A 26,601-nucleotide genomic window follows, 5' to 3' on the forward strand; every position below is an offset into this window, starting at 1 on the left:
ACAGGGGTGGATTTTTCAAGTGAGGGGGGGGGGGGTGGTGGGTTGAGTGTTGGTCAGGAAGACCGAGTTTCACTGAATGCTGTGGAGTTTTTAGATCTCCTCTTTACTTTCCTTATTCAGCTTGATTCTCTGCTGTATTATTTATCTTACAAGATTATAGGGTAAATTCACTGATCTTGCTTACCCAGCAGGAAGCTATGCTCAAAGAGGGTGCCAGCTATAGAATCAGCTACAGTGTTGCAGTCCGATCTGTGATCTGCTTCACTTCAAGTGCAATTCACTACACAGACAATGTAGCCTGTGCCTGTGTCCCACATTAATAATAACAAATGTAACATTATTAAACTACTGACGTATAATGTCAGCATTACTCTGTACCTATCTATTGTAACATTGATAGCTGATAATTTTCAACACTTTTCAATTAATTTATTGCAATAAATTTTGAAAGTACCAATCATTTATTATTTTTTAACTCCCGCTGAGTTCTCCATGAATGTCAAACTGGACCAAACAAAAGGTCCAGATTATATTTCAGATGCTGACGTGTTTATCTCATGGATAGTCAAGGTTCATTCCACTTATATAATCATAGAATCATAGAAATTTACAGCACGGAAAGAGGCCATTCAACCCATCGTGTCTGCGCCGGCCAACACTCAGGTAAGTTTCTACTTCAGCAGACATATTAAAGGAGCTAGCATTTTCTGCTGAATAACTAAGGTCCTATCTGAAAGGAGGAGGCACTCTTTAAGCTCAGCTCTCTAAAACTTGTTATGTCCTGACTCTAATGTACTGACTTACACGATTCACATGTTGAAGTCAAGGTCACTCAGGACCTGCACCTTTAATTCCAGCTCTCCAGTGCTGCACTTGCCTGAGAGCTCCCTTTATATACCACAGTGGGACAGGTATGGAGTGTCTCATGCAAGTGCACCCCTGGTGGTAAGGTATGCTTATTGTTACAGGTCATATCCAGTTACAGTCATGAAAAGCATGGTAAGATACAGTTATATACAGTAATGTGAGATACATGACAAAACTAATCTTCACATCACTGCTGGCTCGGCATGGAAAAGTCTGAGAAGTGGTTGTACTAGCAGACACACACTGGCTCATATTGAGGTTGGACATTGGTCTCTTTCTCGCAACTTAAAAACCACTGGGCCTCTTTACAGCCTTGGAAGCTAGGACCCATTGAGACTGTTCCATCTCAATATGCACAGACACATCCAGGAGAGAAGCAGACTGAGAAACTTTATACGTTCAGCCAATTCCGGGCTCTGTTTTCCAAATCCTCTGTCTTCATTAATTGAGCTTTTGCAATGTGCTGCAGACCTGAAACCCAACAAACCAGGCCTCACTCTGCTCACTTGAAAGAGTTTGATGTTTTTGCCAAGTCCAATTTTTCCAAATGAATTATCCAAACATCTATTTATATATTCCAAAACAAAATGTAATGTTTTTGGGAGCATATTTTCAGCAGACAGGAATGAGACCCTTGGCATCTCTGAGTAATCCTTCATCTCTTTTCCTAACAAAGGAAGTTGTAAACAATCAGGGCCTCATATGATTCCTTTTCTTTGACGAACACTTGACGTTCATCTCCGATTTTGTTGCTTGATAAAATTGCACAACAGTTTGGGGGATTTCTAGCCCCAAGTCAACAACTTAATAATGTTGACGATCTTGAAAAAATATGGCAAGAGTTGATTGGCTCCCTGATTTTCCGAACTTACTTGGGGGTCATCTCAAAAGGCCATGCACCAGCTACAGAATCACCCTTATTGAGGGAATTACCTCTGGTGGATGCATGCACAGCAGTCGGTCATTTATTGTTCTTCTTATAGGAACAGTACGTTCAGATTTTTTTTTTACTTAATACAAATTGTTCAGGCAAGGTCTGGACAGCAAAGAGAAGAAAAGTGAAATAACTTGCATTTGACAGCTCACCGCTTCAGGGAAGATTTGAAATCCATTTGTAATTTGGCTATTCAATTGTTTACTTTGAAGCAAATTGTTCTCTCTAGTCTGAGCTGCATGCTGCTCTGTTGCAGCGGAATCCAATTTGTAAGAGTAATTTATTAGCGGGCAATTGGTATCCTTATTCCGCTGTGTGATCTAAGTGGGATGACATTGCGGCAATGAACTCGTAAAAATACGAATCTTCCACAGAATTATGATTGATAAATAGAGCAATCTTTAAAAAAAAACATTATGAAGGAGCCAAAATTCTCTATAAAGTTCATAAGACAGCTATAGAAAACCAGCTGGCTGTACGTTGACAGCTTTCCAGACTGCATTTCACAGAAGAGCAGTAATGGTCGCCATCTGGTATGTCAAGATGAATGGTTACAGCAGAACGCCACGTGATTCGGAACCTCGGTGGAGAACATTATCCATGAGCAAACTATTGATTTTTTTTTAAATAAGTAAACATAATTCGTTTTAATATTGTCAAGTTCCAGCATTACAGCAGCGTTAATGCATTGTGACAAACTATGCATTCCTGGCAAAATAACTCACCAGAGTTGAAGGTGTGCTTGTATTCAATGTACTCTTTATACTTAAATCATGTACTGTAGTGCAGGGCCCCCTTTGCCATACTGAGATTCGCAGCAACTTAATTGAAGAGTGTCAACAAGTTCAAGTGCATCGGTATTTATTCAGCTGGCACCAGAGCGATATTATGTAAGCGCCAGATTCGCACAAAGCCGCGGCCGAGGATCTGCACTATGTATAACAGTTAGAGATAGCGGGTGGGGGGTTAAAAACACTGAAATTGACCGTGCGTCGGGAAGCGGGCTCCAACCCACCGACTTCCGTATTTGACTGGAGCGTATTAGGTTGAGTCACTGAGTGCAAAACTGGCGAAATTGACAGTGCGTCGAGAAGCCAGCACCAACCCACCAAATTCTGCATTTGGTTGGAGCACGTTGGGCTGCATGCGCACACCGTAGATCGAGGCAGCTTATCAATTTCCATGTGCTAATCGCTCAATTAGAGTGATATTGACATACTATTTTCAGTTTAACGTCAGGTTTCCTGGGCTTCCTAAATCTCGCTAGTGAAACCAAGGCCAGCACACAGGGCAATTGAGGGGCAAAGATGCAATCTCAGGCAAAAATACCAATAACTACCCTGCACTCACAACTGCTTTCTTACCTGCTAGTGGGAAAGGGTTTGTTCACAATACTTTTGCTGAGAGGTTACATTGTACAACTGTAACTAGTGGGGCACCGCAAGGATTAGTGCTTGGGCATCAGCTATTTACAATCTATTTCAATGACTTAGATGAGGAGATTGAGTGTAATGTATCCAAGTTTGCTGACAACACAAAGTCAGGTGGGAAAGTGAGCTGTGAGGAGGACGCATTGAACTCATTGAATGGCGGTGCAGGCTAGAAGGGCTGAATGGCCTACTCCTGCACCTATTTTCTATGTTTCTAAAAGGGTACAAAGGGATATAGGCTGGTTAAGTGAATGGGCAATAACATGACAGATGGAATATAATATGGAGAAATGTGAAGTTATCCACTTTGGTAGGAAAAGTAGAAAAGCGGAATATGTTTTAAATAGTGAGAGATGAGGAGGAATTTGTTCACTCAAAGAGTTGTGACTCTTTGGAATTCTCTACCCCAGAGAGCTGTGATGTTCAGTCATTGAGTATATTCAAGGCAGGGATCGATATTAAGGGAATCAAGGGATATGGAGATAGTGCGGGTAGGTGGAATTGAAGTAGAAGATCAGCCATGATCTTATTGAATGGCGGAGCAGGCTCGAAGGGCCGAGTGGCCTAATCCTGCTCCTATTTCCTATGTTCTTATGATGGGTTGTTTGCCAGGGTCAGCAATTATGTCAACTTTTCTACCGATAATGCCAGTCAGAATGAGTGGGCAATTGGCTTTGCGGCTCTGGCTGGCTTCCCATAGGTGCAGGGTGCCATCAACTACACACATGTGGCAATCCGGGTACCCCCAAAACCACCAGGAGTATTCAAGGGCGTCCACTCCATCAATGTGGAGCTGGTGTGCAACCATAAAGAGATGTTTATGCAGGTGTTCACAAGATTTCTGGGCAGCTGCCATGATGCTTTTGTCCTGCGGCAGTCCATCCTCCCTGATATTGTTGGACCTGGAAGCAGAGTTAAGGGATGACTGCTAGATGACAAGGGATACCCACTTCAAACTTGACTCATGACACCTGTCAGAAACCCGACCGCAGCACCACAGTGAATGCCATATGACCACCAGATATGTGATTGAACAGGCCATCGGCATGCTGAAGATGCAGTTCAGGTGCCTGGACAGATCTGGAGGCGCATTTCAGTATGCACCAGTCCAGGGCTGCAGAGTGGCTGTGATTTGCCCTGCCCAACATTGCTCAACAGCTGGACCTGCAGGAGGACCAAGACAAAGAGCTCAGATCCTCCTCGGACGATTCAGGGGGAGGAGAAAGAAGAAGAGGAGGAAGGTGATGAGGGCGCTGCAGCCCAGATGTTCATGTTACTGCCCGGATGCCAGGGATGCCCTTATTAATGCAAGGTTCATTTAGAACCACATCCCCAGAAAATGCATGGCCACTCTCCCCCCTCCCCCATCAATGCCACTGACACAAAGCAGTCCTGCAAACAATCACCCACACCTTGAACATTCGCTATTGGTCCCCATCAATTCATGCTTTCCCATTCATCATCAAACAAAAAAGAAGGTCACTTATCACCCAGCACCCAAGGATGGACATGACAGGAAAGAGGAGACAAAGAATAACATTTATCTGATGTAAATAAAGAGCAGAAACTTATCAACACAACATTTTCTCAGACAAACATTTGCATACCCTTGTGCAACTCCAAAGCCTAACTCCTTTTTCTGTTACTCCCATGTGGTACAGCCTGTGTGGCTTCAGCAGAGGTAGAGGCAGGCTGCTCACATCCCTGTTCTGACTGCTGCGAGGCTCTACACAACGTCCTCTGGGTTTTGGAGCCTGTGAGGGTCCCGCCAAAGACTACTCCACCTGTACCAGTGCAGGGGCAGACTTGGCCATTAGGAGATGATGCAACATGTGGGCTACTGACTGAGAGGTGGGCTGTGAATGATAAGTGGAGTCCCCACTTCCATGACCCCTTTCACCATCAACCCTCTCATGGTCCAGCCACACTTCCCTGCTACCATTGTGAACACAGATTACCGCAGCCCTGTATGACCAAGGCTAAGGTATCTGCCAACCAATTTAAGGTGGCAGACATATTGGCATCCAGAGTCTGCACGGTGGTGTTGAAGGCGTCATTGACTCATTTGATTGGAGCGTTTGACAGTCCATGACGCTGGCCACTCTATTCATGGAAGAAGACATCATCTCAGTGGTCTGTGACATCACCCACCCCTCCCCTCATGCTTGAGGTGGACTCCTCCAACCTCTCTGCAATCGTGGTGATTCCACTTTGAAGACCTGTCAGTTCATCGCACATTGTCTGCTGCTGCTCACTGATTATCCTTTTCATCAATGTTCCCTGGGGTACAGCATCTGTGTCCAGCTGAGCAGAGCTTGGAGAGGGCAGCGCCTTCTGATACGGACTCTCCAATGCTGTCCCTGTCTCCATCATATGCTCTTGTTCACTTGTGATGTGTAAGTCACCAGGTGAAAACCCAACTATCTGCCTTACTAGTCCCACCGAAGCGGGAGTATCTGAGCTGGTGCATGGAAAGCATGAGTCCTGTGACGTTGCACCCTCAGAAGAACTCAGCTCCCCTGAGAAATCATTGGCAGCGACCTCCACTGACTCGTGCTGCACGTGTGTAGGCCCTGTCGGAGATAAGCAACACAAATTAGTCCTGACAAGGTTAGAATATGTTGTAAGTTATCATTATGAAGATGATCATATTTCACTTGCTGTTGAAATCAAATCAACATAACTGAGTGTTGTATGATACGTGGGTGGATTTTATTTAATTGTGTCACCAGGTAGCTGGAAGCTCCCCGTCTCCCGATCTCCAATGGCCAACGATGCTGAAACTCCACTGATCTCCAGTGCCTCCTCCTCCGCACTTGTCAGTTGCGAGAGGTTTGGAGCCCCCCTCTGGTTCCCTTCCTTTCCCTGCCGTTCTGCACTTTTTTCTCCTGCAAAGAGGGAAAGGAGATGTATGGGTGAGTGTATAGGTATGTGTTCATCTGAAGGATGGAATGCATTTGGTGAAGGTGACTATGAAGGAGGCATGACATTGCATAAGGATAGATGGAGATGTGAGGAAGGGCATAGAAAAAGAAGGATAGGTGCATCTGCAAGATAAGTGGATGCGCTGCAGTCATTATCATCATAGGCAGTCCCTCAAAATCAAGGAAGACTTGCTTCCACTCTAAAAGTGAGTTCTCAGGTGACTGCACAGTCCAAACAGGAATTACAGACTCTGTCACAGGTGGGGCAGACAGTGGTTGAAGGAAAGGGTGAGTGCAGAGTCTGGTTTGCCGCATGCTCCTTCCGCTGTCTGCACTTGATTTCTGCATGCTCTCGCGACGAGACTCGAGGTGCTCAACGCCCTCCCGGATGCTCGTCCTCCACTTAGGACGGTCCTGGGCCAGGGATTCCCAGGTGTCGGTGGGGATGTTGCACTTTATCATGGAGGCTTTGAGGGTGTCCTTGAAACGTTCCCTTTGCCCACCTGGGGCTCACTTGCCGTGTAAGAGTTCCGAGTAGAGCGCTTGTTTTGGGAGTCTCGTGTCGGGCATGCAGATGATGTGGCCCACCCAACGGAGCTGGTTGAGTGTGGTCAGTGCTTCGATGCTGGGGCTTGGCCTGAGCGCGAACACTGACATTGGTGCGTCTATCCTCCCAGTGGATTTGCAGGATCTTGCGGAGGCAGCGCTGATGGTACTTCTCCAGCGCTTTGAAGTGTCTACTGTATATGGTCCACGTCTCTGAACCATATAGGAGGGTGGGTGTCACTACTGCCCTGTAGACCATAAGCTTGGTGCCAGATTTGAGGTCCTGGTCTTCAAACGCTCTCTTACTCAGGAGACCTTAGGCTGCGCTGGCACACTGAAGGTGGTGTTGGACCTTGTCTGCCCTTGCTGATAGTAGACTCCCAAGGTATGGAAAATGGTCCACGTTGTCCAGGGCCACACCATGGATTTTGATGACCGGGAGGCAGTACTGTGTGGCGGGCTCAGATTGGCGAAGGACCTTTGTCTTATGGATGTTTAGTGTAAGGCCTATGCTTTCGTACACCTCGGTGAAGATGTTGACGATGGCTTGGAGTTTGGCCTCTGAATGTGCGCAGACGCAAGCATCGTCCGCGCACTGTAGTTCGATGGCAGAGGATGGGCCAACCTTGGATCTAGCCTTGAGGTGATGAAGGTTGAACAGGTTCCCATTGGTTCTATACTTTAGTTCCACTCCAGCGGGGAGCTTCTTTGAGAGTGAGATGGAGCATTGCAGCAAGGAAGATTGAGAAGAGTGTTGGCGTGATGACACAGCCCTGCTTGACCCCGGTCCAGACATGGATTGGGTCTGTGATGTATCCGTTGGTCAGGATCACGGCTTACATGTTGTCATGGAGCAGGCAGAAGATGGTGACAAACTTCTGGGGGCAGCCAAAACGGAGGAAGATGCTCCATAGTCCCTCACAGCTGACCGTGTCAAAAGCCTTTGTGAGGTCAAAGAAAGCCGTGTACAAGGGTTGGTGCTATTCCCTGCATTTCTCTTGTCTCGGGGTGGAAATCATGTCCGTTGTACCCCTTAGTGGACGGAATCCGCATTGTAACTCTGGAAGGAGCTCTTCAGCCACAGGGAGAAGACGGTTGAGGAGGATTCTAGCAATGACTTTCCCAGTGGCTGACAGCAAGGAGCTTCCTCTGTAGTTGCCGCAATCAGACTTGTCCCCTTTTTTAAAGATGATCATGATTACGGCATCCCTGAGATCTCCCAGCATGCACTCCTCTTTCCAGATAAGAGAGATGAGGTCATGCTTCTCCGCCATACTTTAGTGCCTCAGCGGGGATTACATCTGTTCCTGTTGCCTTGTTGTTCTTGAGCTGACAGATGGCCTTTACTACCTCATGCAGGGCTGGGGTTTTGCTGAGATGGTGGCGAGTAGCATGCTGTGGGATGGAGTTGAGGACACTCGTGTCGAAGGCAGAGTCTTGGATAAGGAGATCTTTGAAGTGCTCCTTCCAGCGGGCCCTGACTGCCTCGGTGTCCATGATGAGTGCCTCCCCATTCTTGACCAGCAATGGGGTGGGGCCTTGGGTGCTTGGGCTGTAGGTTTTTGATAAGGTCCCACATGGTAGACTAGTCATGAAGGTTGAAGCCCATGGGATACAGGGCAAAATGGCAAGTTGGATCCAACATTGGCATGGAGGTAGGAAGCAAAGGGTAATGATTGATGGATGTTTTTGTGACTGGAAGGATGTTTCCAGTGGGGTTCTGAAGGGCTCAGTACTGGGTCATGAGGGTCCTGACATTCCAGGTCCCGAACTTCATTTTGAAAGGTGGAAGATGTCTGTGCATGAGTTCTTTTAACATGGGGTAGCTGTTGCACAACGGCTTAGCAGTGAAAGGTCTTGGTCCAGTGGCAAGGGGGTCCAAGACGACTGGAGACCAGGCTCTACTGCATGGGCCTAGTTGCCTACGGTGAGATGTAAGCCATAAGCTTGGTGCTGAGCAGCGCTTTTCAGTGGATTGGTGAGAGATCTGAGGCATGGAAAGTGGGGCTGAGAGATTTGAGGTAATATTTTCCTCTCCCAGGTATTAGCTCCTGACTGAGGGAAGGCATTGGGATGGCCAGAAGTCTACTTCGTGGAAGGAAGCGAGGTCAGAGTGGCCGCAACCATTGTGCGCACTGTGGGCTCGCCAGGGGCTCCACAGTTGAGTGGGACCAGCGGCCGGGCAGAGGCCAGAACGATGGGGGAAGGAAGTAAGGAAGGCCAGGATGTTGCCAGAGGGATGGAGGCACGAACGTCACCGGAGGGATGAAAGCCTCAATGTCACCGGATGATTTGAATATGGCGGACGGGAAGGCAGCTCCCTAGGGAGCTCTCTCTGAATAAATTCCCACCTGGTTATCTGCTGTCATCCTTCGGTCTTCTCTCCCCCAATCTCCCCACCCCCCCAATGTTTAAACCCCCCCGACCCTAATAGTGGGTGCATTTCCTTCCCCCTAAAGTATTTCTCTTTCCCCTAAAACCCGTGCTGCAAGGCATCTACCTGGGCCCACTGCCTATCCCCTAACCATGCCTCCTCACCTTCATCTTTGAGCACCGGACTTACCTTCCAGATTGACCTTCCTGCTGCCAAGATTTTCGCTCCCCACTGGACGTGGCCAACTCAGCTGCTTCACCTGATCCCCGACGGCATCCAGTGAGCCTCCAACCTGCTCCGACCACAGGTTTGGGCCCGACCTTCTCTCTCTGCCCTAATGTCCAGGCCTCCCATTTTCCAGCAACATTCGGGCCTCCATCCCTCCGGCGATGTACGGGCCTCCATCCCTCCGGCGACGTTCAGGCCTCCAAACCTCCAGCGACATTCGGGCCCCCATCCCTCCGGCGACGTTCAGGCCTCCATCCCTCCGGCGACATTCGGGCCTCCATCCCTCCAGCGACGTTCGGGCCTCCATCCCACCGGCGACATTTGGGCCTCCATCCCTCCGGCGACGTTCAGGCCTCCATCCCTCCGGCGACATTCGGGCCTCCATCCCTCCGGCGACATTCGGGCCTCCATCCCTCCGGCGACATTCGGGCCTCCATCCCTCCGGCGACGTTCAGGCCTCCATCTCTCCGGCGACATTCGGGCCTCCATCCCTCCGGCGACATTCGGGCCTCCATCCCTCCGGTGACGTTTGGGCCTCCAGCCCTCCGGCAATGTCCGGGCCTCCATCCCTCTGGTGACATTCGGGCTTCCATCCCTCTGGTGATGTCCGGGCCTCCATCCCTCCGGTGACGTTCGGGCCTCCATCCCTCCAGCGATATTTGGGCCTCCATCCCTCCAGCGACGTTCGGGCCTCCATCCCTCCAGTGATGTCCGGGCCTCCATCCCTCCAGCGATGTCCGGGCTTCCATCCCTCTGGTGATGTTCGGGCCTCCATCCCTCTGGCGATGTCCGAGCCTCCATCCCTCCGGTGATGTCCAGGCCTCCATCCCTCCGGCGACATTTGGGCCTCCATCCCTCCGGCGATGTCCGGGCCTCCATCCCTCCGGCGATGTCCAGGCCTCCATCCCTCCGGCGACGTTCGGGCTTCCATCTCTCCGGTGACATTCGGGCCTCCAAGCCTCCAGCGACGTTCGGGCCTCCATTCCACCGGCGACATTTGAGCCTCCATCCCTCCGGCGACGTTCAGGCCTCCATCCCTCCGGCGACATTCGGGCCTCCATCCCTCCGGCGACATTCGGGCCTCCATCCCTCCGGCGACATTCGGGCCTCCATCCCTCCGGCGACGTTCAGGCCTCCATCTCTCCGGCGACATTCGGGCCTCCATCCCTCCGGCGACGTTCAGGCCTCCATCCCTCCGGCGACATTCGGGCCTCCATCCCTCCGGTGACGTTTGGGCCTCCATCCCTCCGGCAATGTCCGGGCCTCCATCCCTCTGGTGACATTCGGGCTTCCATCCCTCTGGTGATGTCCGGGCCTTCATCCCTCCGGTGACGTTCGGGCCTCCATCCCTCCAGCGATATTTGGGCCTCCATCCCTCCAGCGACGTTCGGGCCTCCATCCCTCCAGTGATGTCCGGGCCTCCATCCCTCCAGCGATGTCTGGGCTTCCATCCCTCTGGTGATGTTCGGGCCTCCATCCCTCTGGCGATGTCCGAGCCTCCATCCCTCCGGCGATGTCCAGGCCTCCATCCCTCCGGCGACATTTGGGCCTCCATCCCTCCGGCGATGTCCGGGCCTCCATCCCTCCGGCGATGTCCAGGCCTCCATCCCTCCGGCGACGTTCGGGCTTCCATCCCTCCGGCGATGTCCGGGCCTCCATCCCTCCAGCAATGTCCAGGCCTCCATCCCTCCGGCGATGTCCGAGCCTCCATCCCTCCGGCGACATTTGGGCCTCCATCCCTCCGGCGACATTCGGGCCTCCATCCCTCCGGCGACATTCGGGCCTCCATCCCTCTGGCGACATTCGGGCCTCCATCCCTTCGGCGACATTTGGGCCTCCATCCCTCCGGCGACATTTGAGCCTCCATCCCTCTGGCGACATTTGGGCCTCCATCCCTCCGGCGACATTTGGGCCTCCATCCCTCCAGCGACGTTCAGGCCTCCATCCCTCCGGCGACATTTGGGCCTCCATCCCTCTGGCGACATTTGGGCCTCCATCCCTCCGGCGACATTTGCGCCTCCATCCCTCTGGCGACATTTGGGCCTCCATCCCTCCGGCGACATTTGGGCCTCCATTCCTCCGGCGACATTTGGGCCTCCATCCCTCCGGCGACATTTGGGCCTCCATCTCTCCAGCGACGTTCAGGCCTCCACCCCTCCGGCGACATTCGGGCCTTCATCCCTCCAGCGATGTCCTGGCCCTGGCTGGCTGCAGTAGGCTTGACACAGCAGAGTGAGGGGATGGGTTGATGTGCACATCAGGATGTAGGTGAATGTGCCACTGTACTCACCTTTTCTAACCTGGTTAGTGTAGAGGAACAAAGGGACCTTGGAGTGCATGTCCACAGATCCCTGAAGGTAGCAGGCCAGGTCGATAAGGTGGTTAAGAAAGCATATGGAATCCTGGCCTTTATTAGCCGAGGCATAGAATACAGGAGCAGGGAGTTTATGCTTCAATTGTATAAAACACTAGTTAGGCCACAGCTAGAGTGCTGCGTGCAGTGCTGGTCACCAGATTGCAGGAAAGATGTGATGCACTAGAGAGGGCACAGAGGAGATTTACAAAGATGTTGCCTGGACTGGAGAATTATAGCTGTGAGGAAAGATTGGATAGGCTGGGATTGTTTTCTTTGGAACAGAGGAGGCTGCAGAGAGGCCTTATGGAGGTGTATAAAATTGTGAGGAGCCTGGATAGAATGCGTCAGAAGAACCGTTTCTGGGCGGTATTGGCCATTGAGGGCAGTAATCAGGAGAGCGAAAATGTCCTTACCTGAGTTACACCGGCGGTTTCAAGGTACCACTGGGGAGCGGACCGCCGGCGTGCACCGTCCTCAGATCGCCCTGGTGCGATATTTGGCTCAGCGGTGACCCGTAGGTAAGTTTTTAAAAACCGCCCACGAGGATCAGCAGAGCTGGATGGTAGGTGAGTAGCTCTTCCCAGAAAAAGGTTAGTAATTGGTTTTTTGCTAATTATTTTACAAATATGTTGTGGTTATTTAGTTTTAAAGTGTCTTGGGAATTTTTTTTTATTTTTTAGTTATTGTTTTTTGAAAATGTATTTTAATTGTTTTTCTGGTGTTAGGCCCAACCCGCAGCCTCCGGGTCAATTTTTATTGATTTTTTAATTTTTCGCCCATTTTGTTTATGAACCGCCCAATCGACTTTAAATTGCACTTTTTCGCCCAGAATGGGGGTGCAAGGCCCATGTTTTTTGCTTGGTGGATTTTTTTATTTTTTGGGGGGAATTTTTCGCCGGCAATGATCTTCCCAGCCTCAGCGGTGTTTTGGGCGACGATCGGGCGCTGGTGAGCTGATAGGAAATTCTAGCCCTTTGATTAGAAATGCTTCATTCTCCAATGCTGACATTTTCACCTTGATGGTCTGTAAAAAACCTTTAAAAATGATAATTGAAATAAACAGAAATATGCCATGTCTAATATGTTCATAAAAACCCCAGCTTTGGGATGATCCTGAAATTAAAGTAGGTTAAATAACAAATGAGATTTGTGAAGCACAGTCACTACAAGCAGGCCATTCTGGGTTTACTTGTGCAAACCTGGATACAAAGTGAACCACTTCAGCCTCGAATAGCTTTAACCACAAGTACCTATGATGCTATTTTCCGTGTCTTGCTTTCACTTTCTGCTATCATGACAGCTAGCCGTTTGCATACAGTATCTGTGGCCGGAATCTCCACAATGGATAGATAGCTTTTACTAATCAAAAATACTGACAGAGTGCTGCATTGTCGGAGGTGCCGTCTTTCGGATGAGATGTTAAACCACGGCGCCATCTGCTCTCTCTGGCCGACGTAAAAGATCACATGGCATTATTTCGAAGTAGAGCTGGGGAGTTATCCCCGGTGTCCTGGCCAATATTTATCCCTCAATCAACATCACTAAAATAGATTATCTGGCAATTTAAAATGTAATTGTTGTTATCCTAACATTTAAATTACTATGGTGGTCCATGATGGTTTACGGGATGTATGGGTCAGATATCTGTGGAAAGAGATGGGTAGGGGGTGCATCCAGTCTCTGGCAGGATCCATCATCATCGTCATCATCATCATCATCGGCAGTCCCTCGAATGAGGATGACTTGCTTCCACGTGAGTTCACATTTGTTTCAATGAAGGACCTGATATTCGATGTCCTGAATTCCAATTGAAGGGGTGGAAGATGCCTGTGCGTGGATTTTTTTAACATGTGGTGACCGTTGCACATCAGCCACCACACGGGCTTGACAGAACTAGGCCTTTATCCAGTGGCAAGGGTTAACCAGGATGACTCGAGACCTGCTCTGCTCCACAGACCGAGTGCGCACACATATAGCAGCGTGGGCTGGCCTGAGCCCTCGGCTCTCCTGGGCCCTGCACCTTCATTTGCCGCACCTCCACCACGATCTCTCGCCGCTCCTCCGCCACAACACACTCAGTAGAGCTACAGTCAGTAACACAGGGTGCTGGGTGGGGGAGAAGTTGCAGTCTCAGAGATCTGACTTACAACTTGATGCTGCAATTTACAAGCATCTACCAACCTACAATCATCCAGACAATGACACAAGGCGAAGGATTACTGAGTGACGGTGTGCTCAGTTCATCGTCAATCTGTGCACAGAAACAGGAGGAGGCCATTCAGCACCACGAGCCTGTTACACTAGAACAAGGGGAGGCCATTCAGCCCCTCGAGCCTGTTACACTGGAACAGCAGGAGGCCATTCAGTCCCTCGAACCTTTTGCACAGGAACAGGAGGAAACCAATTCAGCCCCCTCAAGCCTGTTACATTAGGAGCATTAAGCAGTATCTAACCTATCTCCAGCAGCCTAGAAGCAGTATGAATATCATTCTTGACCATCTAGCCGCAGCTTAGATGTAGGTATTGATCTTGTGGTAGACATAATTAAGCCTGTGAGCATATCTCAAAGCCTAACAGTAAGCCACATTCTGGATTTTTAACGTGACCACAGGCAATGGTTAGAGAATTCCACTGGTCGTAACTGGAGCGGTTTTCAAGCTCAGTTTTCTGCTGGAACCTTCTAAACTATTCAAGTGACCTGAATGTATCCCTGGGTGCCAGTGAGAAGGCTCCTTAATATCTAATGATGTATACTGCAGTTCCCTTTGGCATTCCTAGTACGGGAATCATTGCCAACTCAGTGTTAGCCATAGCTCATTGGTACCACTCTCCTCTCTGAGCCAGAAAGTTGTGGATTCAAATCCCACTCCAAAGGTTTGAGCACAGAATCTAGGCTGACATTTCAGTGCAGAACTAAGGGAGTGCATTTCCTGCATTACAACAGTGATTAGACTTTAAAAGTATTTAATTGACTTTAAAGTGCATTGAGACATCCTGAGGTTGTGAAAGGCGTTATATAAATGGAAGTCCTTTTTTTTCTTTCTGACTTATGAAAATGGTTCACATGAACATAGTTGGGTTAGAGTCTGTTAACTTATATAAAAGCAAAATACTGCAGATGCTGGAATCTAATGGCAGCTGGTCACTACTTCGCCATTCACACCCTATCCAGCTTAACCCTTTTCTAACATCTGTCATTATCATTTCAATTTGACCCATCGTCCCTTTTGTTTCTCTAATCTCTCCTGCCTTCCACCCTATCACAGGCCTTCCCGTTTGTTCTTTCTTCCCCTCCCCCTTTCAGTGTTTAAGAATGTGCTCTTTTCGAACATTCGGCAGTTCTGTTGACCCAAAACGTTAACTTTGTTTTTCTCCCCAAAGATGCTGCCTGACCCATTGAGATTTCCAGCATTCTCTGTTAACCTTATGACTGAACCTGCTTTTATTGTTGCTGTGCATCCTTAACTTATTTTTTCTCTTCAAATTATCTCCAAGGTATTTCAATGCCAATCCCTGTTTTTGGACTTCAAGATACCTCCAAGGTTTTTAAGGATGGCAGTTGTTTCCTCACAGATGAACATTTTGTCCTGGTGGGTTCCTTTGTGGCATTCTTCATCCCCCTCACAATAATGGTGGTCAGCTACTTTTTGACAATCAGAGTACTGCAGCAGGAAGCCACTTTGTGCTTGGACATGCTTAAACCCAAGCCGAAATGGACAAACCTTCGGGTGTTTCTTCAGAAGGGGCCGTTGTCGGCCAACACATCAGACAAGGCGGCGATGTTAAAAAAATATGACATTAAAAGAACATCTCCTCAGATATTGTCTTGGTGTTCCTTAAATAAAGAGCTGGGGCCTTCAGGAAGGCAGTCAATGCAGTCAATCAGCAATGAGCAGAAGGCTTCCAAAGTTCTTGGGATTGTCTTTTTCCTGTTTGTTGTGATGTGGTGTCCATTCTTCGTGACTAATGTAATGTCTGTAATCTGTATAAAGGTGTGTGATAAAGAACTCATCGAAGAACTCCTCAGCATATTTGTCTGGGTGGGTTACATCTCTTCTGGTATTAATCCACTTGTATACACGCTTTTCAACAAAACTTATCGATCGGCTTTCTCTCGGTACATTCACTGCCAATACAAGGACGAGAAGAAGCCTGCTCCGCAGATTCTAATCAGCACTGTACCCACTCTGGCATCCAGCAAGGACAAACTGCAGCTGTCCAGTATGGAGAGTCTAAGAACCTGCACAGAAATGAGGACCAGGGCACATTCTGTTGAAACACTGGGAGAAAACTATCAGGAGACATCAAGGATTGAAACACTTTACATCACTGAAAGGGTTAGCTACGTTTGAGTGCAACTTAATACCCATTATGAAATAGTGAATGTCTTCTTCGGGGTAGTTAATGAAACAGAAAGTAACGTGACACATCTTTAAATGTTATATATACTATATCCCAATACATGATGTATTCAGTGCCTTTAATATTATGCACAGCAGAGCACAGGAAGCTTGGCACAATTGGATTTTCTAGTTTAGAATATGAGGAAAGAATCATTTGACTGGTTTGGTTATTATGTTGCAAGCCATTATAATTGTTTTGTTATATTCAAATAACCGTACACTGTTAGAATGTTTGGTAAATTATAATCAGCAATTCCATTCACATAATCCATTTAACATTCCTCTCAGTTTTCTGAACACCTTTTTGCTCATGGCATCATTATCATTATCTCCTTTGGTGATAAAACATGATTGGCTGTTAGGGATACACTTGATTGGTTATTTGTAGATAGCAACTCTTATATTTAACTGGGATAGTCGATCCTATTTGTTTTCCTTTTGATAGGAACTTGCATGTAGTGATACAACGGTCAACTTTCGATGAAAAAATGGTACAAAAGTAGATTATATATACTTGGTGATGTTTCATAGTAAGCCGTCTGTGCAGTTCCAGTTTACATATTATGTTCAACATGTGACTAGTTTAAAACATTGTGAATATGAAGATTTTTCTTTACACAAGCTGTAAAATCCATGTACAAATGTTATAAGAAATAATAAGAATTTGAACAGTCTTTTGTTTATCTTACAACTATAGCTCAGAAAGCTATTGTTTTGAGGAGTACATCACTTCTGTATTTACGATACATTTGTGCAATAATCTAATTCTTTGGAAGCCCTTCTTGACTCAGTTGTTGAAAAATAATGTGTTGATTTTAAAGAGTTACCAACAATATAGAGTCAGGGTTAGAATTCAGCACTGTTGATCTTGAAATTATGTAGATAATACACAATGGGAACAAGTTGAAGGTTGAAAAATTGCACCAGAACCATAGAAAAAGTATATTGATTGTGTTTACAATTGTGTTTGGATTATCAAAGTATGATCAAACGTTTCAGGGGTTCACTGTATAAATAAACATTTTCAAATGTTTTATTCTGTTGTACATATAGATGAAACTAAGAGGCCAAAAGATTTATAATGTTTATTCAGTCTGGGCAGTTTTCCCAAATTTAATTGCCTCATCTCCCCACTCCTCATTTGCTCCTGCAGTTTAAATGGTGGGAAATCTATCCACACTGATAACAACATGTTAGGACATAGCAGAATAAATTAATTTATTTTGATATACATTTCCGTCATGCTGCATTGTCATGCCAGCTTCTGCGTTGCCAGGGAGAAGCAAAGGCTGCTGGGATACAGTGTCACCGCCACCGTGAATAAATGCCTCCAAAGGCATGATATGAAAATGGCGTGAACTCTGCTTTCCTGAGGTGAGTTGTAACTGCTGTGAGGTTTTCATTTTAGCCTTATGGTCTAAATATTTATTTTCCCCTTTTTAAGGTCTCTGTATCTTACATACTGAGGCCTCTGCCAATATAGAGCATAAGGGAGATGTGTGTTGTCGCAGCCTGAATGGCTCGTCTTCTGATTGCCGCCCTTCCCTTTGAGGGCACGCCAAGCCTGAACTCCCAGATGGCAAGACCAAAATTAGACGATTGCTACTTGGGTATCTCAGACCAGATGGCACAGTCGTTTTAAACATGGAAAGTACCCTTTATTAAATTAAGTGTTTTTAAAACTTCATATAAAATAAGTCTGATTCAAATTAGCAAATTTATAACAAGTTTGAAGCCGAATCAGTGTTTCTATTGTTCTATTGTTTCTATCAGATTCTATTGTTCCCTGAAAGCTGCTTTAAAGTACTATGGATAATTGTCCTGATTTTTGTGCAACAAATATGTAATGTGCTGAGACTTCACATCTCTTCTGTACAGAAATGAGACTGAACTCTGTTTTGAATTGTGTACAAAGGCAAAATGTAAGTTTTGTTGCTTTAGCTGTGTATTTTGACTCCTCCATACGTTGTGCCAATAAAAATATTTCAAGGAACCAATGCCTGCCATTTTAATTATTTACATAGGATTAATAAAGGTGGTTAGAATTAATTTCTATTTTGGAAATATCGTAACATATGCCTGTTTATTCACAGATGTGGTCAATTATTTCACACGTAGGGAGATGGCCCCTGAATTTTGTTAGGGTTACTTATGGAAAAATATAGGGGCTGTCAATAATTTTAATCGCAATTTACCTCATGCGAAGAATGAAAGTCCCGGATTTAAGACAATTTTGGGTAGTACTAAAGCCAGTTTGCATATTCTGATATATAAGGACAACATGGCAATGAGTGTTTCTGCCTGTAGACTAACAGCATCAATCTTGAGATACAGACAGTTCATTTAAGTCACACTGCATATTATAAATAATCAAATGATGTACATTGGTCACATTTTGGCCAGGTTTCCATAATGCCAACAAACAAAACAGTGGTTGTTGCAATTCTCAGGATTGCATATTCTTGGCCAACAACAGCTTATGTGGTTCTTGGTTGAGAAGGAGGAAGAAAAGGAAATACAGTATCACAGGAAAAAAGGCCTTGCCCAACATAAAGGCCTCAAATACAAAATTTGGGCCTACCAAAAGAGCTTCAGGCTTCCCAGAGAGATATCGACTGAAGTATGTATGATGCTGGAAATTGATTTAAAACTATTATTGGAGACCGCTTTTCTTATGTCGGTGAAAGTGATAAAAGCTATTGGCTCATTAATCCTTTCTGTTACCACACAAGGGGCCCAAGTTTTGGCCTCAGTTGCTCCTGATTTTTTGGAGCAACTGGTGTAGAACGGAGTATCTTAGAAATTCAAATTCTCAGCATTTAGTTTGCTCCAGTTCTAGTTAGAACAGTTTCACTTTGGAACAGAATTTTTTTTTCAAAAGGGGGCGTGTCCGGCCACTTACGCCTGTTTTCAAAGTTTCGTCAGTGAAAACTTACACCAAACTAACTTAGAATGGAGTAAGTGAAGATTTTTGTAGGCTCGAAAAAACCTTGTCTACACTTTAGAAAATCAAGCGTAGGTTACAAATCAGGCGTAGGAAATGGGGGGGGTTTAAAGGGAAGTTTACAAACATTAAACACTTCAGTTTTACAAATAAAGAGCTATCATCAACAATAAATGATTAAAAACATCAATAAATCAACCAATAAATCAATCAAAAAAAATTAGTAAGAAATATATATTTTTTAAATCAATAAATAGAACATTTTCTACTTACCGACTGCAGCACCGGGAGCCCTCCAACAGCGTGCTGGGATGCCCCCCCCCCCCCAGTGTGTCTCTGTCAGTGTCTCTATCTCTCTGTCTGTCTGTCTGTGTGTGTCTCTCACTCTCTGTCTTTCAGTGTCTGTGTTTCTGACAACAAGGGGAGGGGGGGGAGGGGAGGGGGGGAGGGGAGGGGAGAGAAGGGGGAGGGGGGGAGGGAAGGGGGAGGGGGGGAGGAGAAGGGGAGGGGGGAGGAGAAGGGGAAAGGGGGAGAGGAGAAGGGGAAAGGGGGGGAGAGGAGAAGGGGAAAGGGGGATAGGAGAAAGGAGGAGAAGGGAGGGAAAGGAGGAGAAGGGGGGAAGGAGAAGGGGGGGGAAAGGAGAAGAGGGGGGTGGGAGGCTGAACGGGCCGCAGCCGGGCCCAAGACTTCGGGCAGGGCCCGTCCCCAGCACCAGATTTACAGGTAGGTGGCGTTGGGTCGGGTTGGGTCTGGGGTCCGGGGTCGGGAGCGCGGGTCGGGTCGGGGGGAGCGCGGGTCGGGATCGGGAGCGCGGGTCGGGTCGGGGGCGCGGAGGAAGGTCGGTTCGGGTCGGAGGGAGGGAGGGAGAGGGAGGTCAGGTCGGGTGGGGTTGGGTCGGGTCGGGTCGGGTCCGGTCCGGGTTGGGCAGGGGGTGTCGGGAGCGCGGATCGGGTCGGTGTCGCGGTCGGTCTGGGGGCGGGAAGCGGGAGTCGAGTCGGGTCGGGAGGAAGCAGGAGCTGGGCGTGGGAGACAGCCTTATGCACGCAGCCCCAGTGAGGCTATTCGGCCAGGGCTAGGGGCTGCGTGCTTCGGGCACCTCCCACACAGTTTTGGGCACCTGGAGCTACTGCACATGTGCGCCCACTGTAGCGCGCATGTGCAGAAGTCCCGGCACTGTTTTCAGCACAGGGACCTAGCTCCGCCCCTCACAGCTCATGCTGCACCGCGCCTGACTCAAGAGGAGAGTCAGAGAATCTGTAAGTTTTTTTTAGGTGCACTTTGTGGCGCGAAAAACGGGCGTCCAGGTCGGGGCTGCGCCGTTCTGGGCGCGGCCCGAAACTTGGGCCCAAGGAGTGTTGCACTGTCAGAGGAGCCATCTTTCAGATAAAATGTTAAACCAAGGTCCCATCTGCCACTCAGGTGGATGTAAAAGATCCCATGGCACTACTTCGATGAAAAGCAGGAGATTCTCCCAGATGTCTTGACCAATATTTATCCTTCAAGCAACATCATTGAAACAAATGATCTGGTCATTATCATATTGCTGTTTTTGGGACCTTGCTGTGTGTATATTAGCTATGCATTTCCTTCTTTACAACAGTGACTACACTTCAAAAGTAGTTAATTGGCTGTAGAATGCTTTATGGCATCTTGAGGTTGTGAAAGTCGCTATGTAAATGCAAGTCTTTCTTTATATATTTCTCTATGAGTGTAATCTTAAAGAAAAATTACACTGAATTAATTATAAACTGACAATAGTTTAGGGAAAGAATGTTTCTTTAATTTCACATATAGACAGAGGAAGCACCTTCAGGCACTTAATAGAGCATAGATTTTACAAATCAGGCCTCCTGGCATGGAACCTCATCAACACAAGGACAGATCGAGAATTGGGGTGTGGAGACCAATGCACCCCATTCAATTTCCCATCCATTAAAATTAAATTAATGGAAAATCAACGAGGATACACTGGCCCTTGGCACTCAAATTCTTGATAGGCACTCTCATTGTATAGACTCTGGGCTAGGAGTCCTCATTCATAAAGTCCACCCTATGTTGTTATTTGTTCTTGAAATATGGGTGACAATGACAAGGCCGGCAATTATTGCCCATCCCAAGTTGCCCTGAGAAGGGGGTGGTTTGCCTTCTACTTGAACCGCTATAGATCTTGTGATGATGGTGCTTTCACAATGATGTTAGATCGGGAATTCCAGGATATTGATCCAGTGAAGGTGAACTAAGAGTGATATATGTCCAAGTCAGCATGGTGTGTAACTTGGAGTGATGGTGCTTCCAATGGTATTGCTGTTCTTGTCTCAGGACTGGGAGGTGCTGCCCATTTGTGTTAAATGGCTGACTGACATACTTTTCTAGAAGCTTGGCAATTCATCACAAAATAACAGAAACAGTAAACTTTATGCCATTGCTGGCTTCACCAGGGTGTAGGATGGTCAAACTATAGTGCCAGTCACTGCAGGTCGATTTGAAAGTGTAAGTCAATCCCTCAATATGAAAATTGTCTGCAATGTTCAGAAAAGTAATCCAAGATCAACTCATTCATGGCCAATCGTGTATGCCCTGTCTGTGTTGAATTACTTCACCATTCAGAAAAAGGTAAGCCAGTGTTAGCATGGAAGGTTTGCAAAATACACCTTCCATTCACTTAAAGGAATCTCTTGTGCTGATGACATATTTTTGCATTCTAAGGATGTGGGTATCACTAGCAAGGCTGGCAATGATTGCCCATCCCTAGTTTCCCTTGAGCAGATGGTGGTGGGCCTTCTTGAACTGCTGCAGTCCGGAATGTGAAAGTGCTCCCACAATATTGTTAGGTAGGGAGTTCCAGGATAGTGACCCAGCGACAATGAAAGAACTGTGATATATGTCCAAGTCAGGATGGTGTGTGACTTGGAAGGAAACTTGGAGATTATGGTGTTCCCATGCACCTGCTGCCCTTGTCTTTCTAGGCGGTGGAGGTGGTGCTGCCGAAGACGCCTTGGTTCTGTCCAATTTATAACAAATGATCAGGGCTGACAGATAAAGGTATCTGTAAAAGGTGTGCTTCTGAAAAGGTCTCCTATTTCCTAGAACCTCACTTACAATCATCCCTACCAATTCCACACACACAGTCACACCAATATTCTACTAACATGTCAATATATGACTTACCCCAGCATTATGTAGTACAAAATAATTTATGGCTGTGTAACAACCTATGAATGAATAGTACATTCATATGAAATTTCCCACTATTTTAACAGAAATATTTACAATGATTAATCTCTGACTAAACAGCAGAGAGAAATGGTTAAGTCTCAGCTAGATATTCTGCTGGAGAACTATGCTAACATGTTTGAGGACTTATATGAAGGTATCAAGGAATACAAAGCGCATATTTGGATTAGGTCGGATATCAAACCTATTTTTTATAGACCGAGGCTGGTACCATATGCATTAAAATCACAGGTTGAGCAAGAGCTTGATAAGTTGGAGAAAAACGGAGTTTTAGTGAGGTCTGATAGGAATGACTGGGTCACCCTGTTAGTTGTAGTTCCAAAGGCAGACAAAATGGTACGGCTCTGTGGGGGATTATAAAATGATCTTGAATCGAACAGGTGATGATGAACAGTACCCTTTACCGACATCACAGGACATGTACGCAAAACTGTGGGCAGCCAAAGTCTTCACAAAACTGGATCTCTCCCATGCCTACAATCAACACAACGTTGATAAGGATAGTCAGCAATATCTGACAACAAATACAAAGGTTTATATTCATACACTAAGTTACCCTATGGTATCAAGTCCACACCAAAGCTATTTCAGGCTACCATGGATCAGATCTTACAGGGAATAAATCACTGTTTGTGTAATCAAGATGATGTGTTGATAGCCACCAGCACAGAGAAGGAAAACCTAGAAATCTTAGAAGTATTCAGATGGTTCAATGATCATAATCTGAAACTGAAGAAATGTAAATGTGCATTCATACAGCGCAAGGTGATTTATCTAGGATTGCAGGTAAATGAAAATGGTCTTCAACCAGTTAAGGAGACAGTGCAAACCACTGTGATGTCTCCGGAACTGAAAAACGTTACTGAATTACAATCCTTTTTAGGCATGGCCCAATATTATGCTCATTTCCCTCCTGGACTAGCAACAGTGTTCGCACCACTTCTTTATTTATTAAAGAAAGGGGTGCATTGGATATGGGACAAAGAGCAACAGAATGCATACGACACATGCAAGCGACGCTTGAGCAGTAGTGCTCTTCTCATCCATTATAATCTGACTCGGAACTAAGACTCACATGTGATGCCTCTGGGTATGGTGTGGGAGCAGTGATCAGCCATGTTATTAATGATGGGCAGGAAAAAAACGGTTGCCTTTGCATCATGTATGCTCAACAAAAGTGAACAAAATTATGCCCAGATTGACAAAGAGGCTTTGGCAATTATATTTGGTATGAAAATGTTTCACCAGTTTCTTTTGGGACGCCAATTCACACTAGTAACCGATCATAAACCATTACTAGCTATCCTAGGCCCAAAAGCGGCAATTCCATCTATGGCGGCTTCCAGGGTGCAAAGATGGGCTATTTTATTGTCTCAGTACGATTACAAAATCAAGTATCGTATGTCAAAGCAGAATGCAGTGGCGGATGCCCTTTCAAGGTTGCCTCATGAAGATTATGAAATTGGCCTCGAACAGTCAATCTTTACTCTAGATGTCATTGATGAGGACTTTCCAGTCACCGTCTCTGTTATTGCAGAGCACACACAGAAAGATGCCACGTTACAGCGAGCCTATGAGCACACCCTACGAGGGTGGTCAGAAGATCAGACACATTTAGATGAGGGGATAAAGCCCTTTTATCATCGTCGGCATGAATTATCATGTGAGCAGGGACATCTTAACTAGAGGCTGAGAGTAATCATTCCCAGTGCACTACGGGCCAGAGTCTTGATCGACGTCACGGTGAGCATCCTGGCATTGTAGGCATGAAAGCAGTGGCCCGAAGTTTTGTTTATTGGCCTGGGTTGGATAAAGACTTAGAAGTATTAGTAAGACTGCAGGGCCATGCCAGCTAAAACACCGCTGCAAACATGGACTTGGCCAACGAGACCGTGCCAAAGAATACATATTGATTTTTGCGAGAGGAGCAGTGATAATTTTCTGGTTCTAATCGATAGCCATTTGAAATGGCTGGAAGTACAGTATATCGGGTCATCTAATACTACAGAGCATACATTGGATGAATTATGAGATATTTTTGCATGCCATGGCCTGCCCGAAGAAATGGTGTCAGATAATGGGCCGCAATTTTGGTCCACGCAATGTGGGATCTTTGCCAGACACAACAGTATCAAACATACGGTGGTAGCACCATATCATCCTACTTCGAATAGTGCAGCTGAAAGGTCGGTCAGGATTGTCAAGGAGGCTTTGTGGAAATAAATTCTACAGACTGGATCATCGGTAAGCATGAAGCATTGCAAATGTTCTTTTCAAATACAGAACTACGCCTCATTCTACAACAGGGTACACACCTGCTGAATTATTGATGAAGTGTAGGCTGAGAACATGTAATAGTTTATTGCAACTGAAATTGTCTGATAAGGTAAAGAAGGCACAATTAGTGCAGAAACGTCATTATCATTCAGGTACTAAAGAGCGGTGCTTTCAGAAGGGTGATCAGGTCAGAGTTTTCAGTCCATCAAAATGGGAAAGTCCAGGCAAATGGGACATTGGTACAATTATTCAGGTATGTGGCACCAAGCAGCACTTGGTCAAAATTAGTGAATACAACAGAAAGGTTCATGTGGATCAAATGTTTCTAGCGAGTGATACACCTTCAGTACCACGAGTAGATGATTATGATTCTGACTTGGATGATGATTCGAATGAGTTGGCAGGTCCAAGTACTTCAACAGACACAATGTCCATATCCCCACCAACTCAGATGCAGCCGACGGAAGGGTGTTCTGCGGGTATGGAACAATCTCGCTGAGACTCTGTATCTTCCGAGGGGGGAGGTGGAGTTGGGGTTCAGTTGAGAAGATCAATGAGGATATGCAAACCAACTAGACAGGATATTGATATCTGGGAATAGCAACAACTTAGGAAGAAAGCTAACACTACCTGATGTAAGGGTTTCAAGAAAACTCAAGAGGACACAGGAAGTTAGAAGTCAGGAATACTGGGATACACGTCTTGAAAACAGAAAATTCCCAAGACAGTCTCCTGAGTCAAATAAGAATATAGAAAATGGGCATAGCCAGCCAATTGCAAAGAAATGGAAGTCGGATCAGGAGAAAGCTAAAAGTTTACAACTCAATACTCAGGCTCAGCAGTTGAATTTGTAAAATTGTAATCATGATAAGTAATCTTTTGAAATATTGTATAAATACCTTGCTTCAAAAAAAAGGGGGAAGCAGTGTAACGTATGCATGAGTGAGCATGCTGACAGGTTTGTAGAGCTGTTGCCTACTCATTTGGAGCAGGCAGCAGTGAGAGAAGGAGCTCCTGCTTTTGCTCCTGCCTGCAGACCTGTGGATAACCTGAGAACACCCCAGGAAGAGGAGGAAGGGGCCTGCTACATTCAACATCTCGAGGGAGAGGAGGAGAGCAGAAAATAAATTATACTACTTCTACAGAGAGTTGGCGAGAGGGGGAAAAGAACAACATCATCCAGTGTGGAAGGAGGGAGAGCCATTAACATTCTACAGGTGGGTGTATATTGGTGCACTCCCCAATAAGACTTTGTTTTATCAGTGGGGGGAGGAAAGAAGATTTGCTCGTGTGCCGGAACATCGCGGGGGGTGTGTGTGTGTGGAAGTGTGTGTGGGGCTCTTGCCCACAACTAGGCCCCACACACCACTGAAGCATCCCTCCCCCATTGCCTGGCCTGGGTTAGCTGGAGCGACCTGGCTGAAGACTCGTCACCATAATAATTAACATCGTTGGGAGTGCTCCAGCTATCCCGGGTGAAGACATCTTCTCCCCCCACCCGAAGACCATCTGATAAGACTGTGCCTTTACTTCCCATCTGGGGAGTGTACCCCAGCAAACATCCACCCAGCACTGTGAGGGGAGACCTGCCCTCACAGCTTCCCTCTTTCCCACCCCCACCCCCTCTCTCTCTGCCTCGCCCCTCTCTCTCTGAGAGCCCCTTTCTCCCCTTAATTCAAAATATTATTTAATAAAAGACACTGAGCAGAGGGAGCAAGGCCCCTCCCCAATTTGTTAACTTGGGGAGAGATGTGCCTCATCGAGAGCGCCCCCTGCTCAAACCTTAACGAGGCCAATTTAAGACCTATCGGGCCTGTGACTTTGGGGTGGGTGTAGCCCTTAAAGAGACCTCATAATGGCAACCCCATCCACGCCAGTGGTAGGGCCAGCAAGGACGTATGCGCAGGCGGCGTCCGCAAACACGGCGCCTCCTGCGCCTCCTGCTGCCCTGCCACCGTTTAAGTTAATCACGAAAAAGCACGGGGTCAAGAGCTACACTCACCCCAACATGAGCATCGATGAGCGCTTGCGGGCAATGGCTGGGGTAGTCGGCCCCTCGGCCATTGTCGCGGCCTCTAAGATGT

At 46.9% G+C, this 26,601-nt stretch overlaps 1 protein-coding gene across 1 annotated transcript in view; it reads left to right on the forward strand.

Annotated features, from left to right (window-relative positions):
- The window catches only part of htr2aa (5-hydroxytryptamine (serotonin) receptor 2A, genome duplicate a), a 184,799-nt gene extending 168,788 nt beyond the window's left edge, over positions 1 to 16,011 (forward strand). Inside the window, exon 3 of the mRNA XM_070893058.1 lies at positions 15,155 to 16,011. Coding sequence (XP_070749159.1) covers positions 15,155 to 16,011 — 857 coding nt within the window. The remainder of the gene's footprint in view (positions 1 to 15,154) is intronic.
- The last annotated feature ends 10,590 nt before the right edge of the window (positions 16,012 to 26,601 follow it).

The sequence above is a fragment of the Pristiophorus japonicus genome, chromosome 11 (assembly GCF_044704955.1).
Source record: "Pristiophorus japonicus isolate sPriJap1 chromosome 11, sPriJap1.hap1, whole genome shotgun sequence".
Lineage (NCBI taxonomy): Eukaryota > Metazoa > Chordata > Chondrichthyes > Pristiophoridae > Pristiophorus > Pristiophorus japonicus.